Source organism: Halyomorpha halys, unplaced genomic scaffold (genome assembly GCF_000696795.3).
Source record: "Halyomorpha halys isolate HHAL.00 unplaced genomic scaffold, Hhal_1.1 Scaffold526.1, whole genome shotgun sequence".
Lineage (NCBI taxonomy): Eukaryota > Metazoa > Arthropoda > Insecta > Hemiptera > Pentatomidae > Halyomorpha > Halyomorpha halys.
The window spans coordinates 636,536-641,719 of record NW_027106549.1 but is presented as its reverse complement, the minus strand read 5'-3'; the positions used below and the strand labels follow the sequence as shown (position 1 = coordinate 641,719).

The 5,184-nt window shown below is 32.1% G+C and overlaps 1 protein-coding gene across 1 annotated transcript in view; it reads left to right on the top strand.

Moving 5' to 3' along the window:
• Positions 1–480: 480 nt before the first annotated feature.
• The window catches only part of LOC106683900 (juvenile hormone esterase), a gene marked incomplete at its 3' end in the record, with an annotated part of 46,250 nt that continues 41,546 nt past the window's right edge, over positions 481–5,184 (top strand). Inside the window, 1 exon segment of the mRNA XM_067044896.1 lies at positions 481–666. Within this exon segment, the coding sequence (XP_066900997.1) occupies positions 481–666 (186 nt within the window).

Sequence of the window (5,184 nt, the reverse complement as noted above, 5' to 3'; positions counted from 1 at the left end):
AATACACGCCGCTGTTAAAGAAACTAGTTGTACGTCCAGATTTTGTTATTTGTTTGGTTTGGTATCACTAAATTTTTTTCTGAATCAAAAAATAAATAAAATTGATGCCATGTTCCTGAAAAAACAACAATAGAACAACAGAAAACCTCATATTTTTTTCTAGAAAATATCGTTAATTTTTTTACTGTAATATTAGATGACTGTAGTCATTAGTTACAGTTTTGAAAATATTATCATCTTATTCTCATTATTCTCTACTTTTCTTTACTAAACATATTTTTGCAACTAAAGGTAGAATTTACTATTCAAATTTTCTTGATTCCTAAAGTCGACGTTATCTTTAACATTAATTTCCAAAATCAACATCTAAACTTCCTTTTCCAAACGGCAGAATGTTATGTCACTTCCTATACATCCGAAAATCTCCCTCCTCGTGCTCTAACCGGCACAGAGAGGGGGTAAGGAGGAGGGCCAGTCGAGATGTTGCTGTTACTGGGTGCACAACTTGTATGGGCTCTGTCGGCGGGAGCAGACATCGCGGTTCGGATCGCCGGGCTCGGAGATATCCTCTGGTCGACCAACACCACGCTATGGACCAACCGGACGATTTACCAGTTCCAAGGGATACCATTCGCCAAACCACCCCTAGGGGACAGGAGGTTCAAGGTATTTATTCCAAATTAGTAGAATATTATATTCAATGAACTAAACAAGATAGTAATTTTCAACAGAACTGTGATTACTTATCTCATCAAATATTCAGTAATTTTCCAATGTGGTCTTTTTTTTTTTTTTTTTTTTTTTTTATACTTCATTTATTTTTATCTTCCCAATATTTCGGCTATTCAAGCCATCTTTCAACGTTTAAAAAATAAAAAGAGAATTATATATTAGTGTATATGTATACTAATCTATGTTTTCAACCTGCATTAAAATGCGTTTATATGAACATGCAATTAATTTCATTAATATGCTTGGACAATTCATGAATTTAATATATGTTGGTTTAATCGTCATACGTTAATTATAATTGCATATTAAATCTGATTATATGTTCAAATAAACACATTTTAATTTAAGACATAAATTTAATATGTCAATAAATATTTTAGAAATGTTAAATGTTTTGATATGTATTATGAGTTCTTTTAAATTTGTGCCTAAAGACAGTATGATTAATCGAAACTTTAGTAAAAATTAAAAATATGGTTAAGTAAAAAAATAGCTCATATAAATTTAATAAATTCTTAATGTTCAATATATAGGTACTATTTTCTTTAAATATTTGTATTGAGTTCTATTCATCTTTTTTTATTTAATTTCGTGGAATTTTTAGTATTATTTTAACACGATTTTGATATGAATGAATAAAAGGAAAGAAGGACGAAGCGTGATGACAGGAATAATGCTTCAATAAAATACGTTGGTTAGTCGATGGTTTTCGAATTAATTATGTCATATTTTTTACTAATGATTAATTTCTTTTTAACATGCTATCATCCCATTGATGTCATGATGAATCTGGCCTAAAACATTGAAGAGGCCCATGATTAGGAATTTGAATTACAACGAATAAACCATACCTCTTCTTGACAAAACATATTCATATTATTTCTATTGTATTTATTCATCTATACAAGATTTAGATTTTATAGAATAACTTATGTTTAAACCAGGTAATCATACCTTTTGCTTCACTGCTCTTTATTTCAATTTGCTTTTAAACTGGACCAGACTGTTTAGTTGTAAAAAAATTGAAATAACGTTGTTTTGACTTCGTTCTATATTGGGAAAGTGTGTGTTCCAATATTTCTTCCTAGCTTTCCACATCCGTAGGAAGTTATAATTTTTTTTTTTATATACGTCATACCATGAAAAACTGCTAAATCTTGATATTAACCAGTTCTACACACTTTCTATTTCGTTTCATTGTGTGAGACTCAATACATGCGTGAATTTCTGTTATTGAGTTATTTTCAATATCATTTGTTTTTTTTATTAGAATGTTTTAGGACTTTATATTTGTCAGTGTATTGCGGGAATGCTAAAAAAAAAAAAAAAAACGTCAAGTCCATCATATACCATTATATAATTAACATGTCAACCCCAATCCAGGCATCATCACAACAAAAATAAATAAGATCATGCAAATATTAAATCTCACATAAATTATCTGAAATAGGCTAACCAAAAAGGAATATATTTATATATAAATATATATTGTAAATACATAAAAGGTGAATTTCAAGACTGTATCTAGACAGTATATTTATAAATTAGACAAATAAAAAGTAGGCTTGACTGATTATACTTTTTTTTTCTATTTTAGTCTTTTACTTTTAATAATGGACCTTTTTAACCGACCTAGAAAAAAAAAATTACAATTCCTTCAAAATTCGAGGTTCTATTTGTGTAACGGCGTAAAACTTCCCTGTTCATCAACGTCGTTTGTTTCTTATAATCTCTGGTAATCTTTAAATTAAGGTTTTAGGTTAACATACATGTAATACAAAAATCGAATAAAAGAAAACCCGTCCGACAGCCACATTATGGACTAAGAAATCAGAAATTCGTTGCCAAAAGTCATAATAGGTTCTTTACATAACCTTCAAAACTTATCTAATATTGGTTTCATTGTTAACATTAGTTAACAGAACATATTCGTTGATGTGAGCTGAGATTTTTTTTTGTTATTGCTGAGTAAATAATCAACTAAAAATTAAAATTAAATTAAAATCTGTACCGCTACAACCCATGAAAGGTCAGGGGCTCAGTACTTTATAAAGAAGTACACTGTTACTTCTTAGCACAACGGTTGTGCAAGGAAGTGATTTGCATTTGGTTAGAATGACGCTCGACCGCCAGATTTTTACCCAATTAAGGGTACCCAATTTTGAGGCTGGGTGGACCCCAGGAAGGCTCCAGAACCCACTGGAGTTGACTCACGGCTACAGTTTATAGTAATCAACTACAGTTATAAAATAAGCTAAAAACTAGTTATCGAAATTTTAAGCATTTAATGTAATTTTGCTAATAAAATACATAGTATTGAATGTAAAATTATGTAATGTTGGTTCTAACGAAACCCATTTGTACAAATATTGAATATTGCATGTAATATTTCTAGATTTAGTAACTGAGTTACACATTTTTTGTTGTCATTGATTGTCAGCTGTACTTAGTGTACTGCACAAAAAAAAAATCTTTGTTGTAGAATGACCCCTTTACTTCGTTAAAATACGATTATATGTAATTAAATAAAATAAATATTAATCAACTTTCTCATTGAACACAAATATGAGAAAGTTCACTGTTATTAAGCGAAGAATTGCTAACTCAAAATGACAAAATCACTTTATCATTACAGCAGAGTATAAAAAAAATAATTATTTATTGTATATATACTTCGTATGTTATTCACATTGTTTTCCAATATCAAGCGCTTTTTAAATATTGCTCGATTAAACTACCTTAAAGTCACCTCTCCCCGTTTTAAGCATATATTTTAAAAGTGATTTAAAATATATGCTTAAAATGAATGAAAGTTGCTCCCCATATGCTGATGAAAGTTGCTCCCTTGGGGTCTTAAAAATAAAATAAAAAAGGGGTTTTAGTGAGGTGGGTCTGGCTGGGAAGGATGACCTTTTTTTATGATCTCCTCTTCTGAGATTGTTATATATCTTTCTTTGACCAAGTAAAGTTATCACGGAGGGTGGGTGTGGAGGGCTTCACGCCGTTTTTCAATTTTAGCCGCTTTTTAAATATTGCTCGATTAAACTATCTTAAAGTCACCTCTCCCCGTTTTAAGCATATATTTTAAAAGTGATGTAGGACCATCGCTCCCTTGGAGTCTTAGTGGGGTGGGTTCGGCTGGAAAGGATGACCTTTTTTTTTATGATCTGCTGTTCTGAGATTGTGACATGTCGTACATTGACCAATCTACTCGCTATAATTGTCTTTTTGGAAAATTAGATAAGTAAAGTTATCACGGAGGGTGGGAGTGGAGGGTTTCACACCATTATCCAATTTCAGACGCTTAGTATTCACTGTACTCGTTGAGGTTTAAAGTGAGTGTTATTTAATAAGTGCATAATTATGTAATCGGAGTTTAAATAAGTGTTCGGAGCTTCCAAATACTATTATGATATTGATTAAATGAACTTATCTTATGTATACATCTTTTTTTTTTTAAGCCTCGATCTATCTTTAGATTATTAGTATCGCTCTATTTTCTCGTTTACCTCATAAATAATCCTACTGCATCTGCTGCGATTCATTCTAAGGTATTTTTTTTATTTAAGAATATGTTTTGTGCACTCGTTGCTAACCCGATGCGTTATTGTCAAGGTGCAGAGTTGGTTGGGAATTACCTTAATCTAAATCCTTAATTCTATTACTTGATACTAATGTACAGTCTTCTTTGAATTGATGAAGGGGTTCGTATTAAAATTTTGGTTCGTTTAATTAGACCACGATTAATAGAATTTACTGTGTCTCAAGTTGGTAAATTCTTTGATATTAATACCTATCTGGACTTGTGGACTTGAACTTTGTGAAACAGCTAAACCTTTGAACATCAAACATATACAATCCTTTCAATCCAAAATCCTTAGAACCATAGTCAATGCACCCTGTTACGTTTCCAACGGAACACAACACCATGACCTTCACATCCCTTTTGTCCTTGATCTCATACCAACCGAATTCTCTAAATTCCACATAAAGCTTTTTAATTATCCTAATCCTTTGGTTCAATCTTTATCAAGTTCCAACCATCCGTAGAATTTTTTTTTTACTTCCTTTCTGGTCATTTATGACATACGTGAGGATTATCTATATATAACCAATCTATTCTAACCATGGTGGTGGGTCAAGTTCTCACTTCGTGGGACCACCACGGAAATGAAAAAAGTTGACCCCCAGACCGGGATTCGAACCGGAACCGCTGCAGTCATGAGACAGCCACTGAACTCCCTCAGCTACACACGGTCTCAATCCTACAATCTGATATGTATGAGAGGTACCAGCTGGAGTTTTTTAACTTAAAATAATTTCTTTTGTCGGCATGCCAAAGGTACCGCCGGACCTAGGCAAGTAATGTACAAAGACATATAGATAACAGAGGGTAGGTACCCTCTGGGAACCATTAACCGTCTAGGCAGAGCCATTATCGCACACGGGACC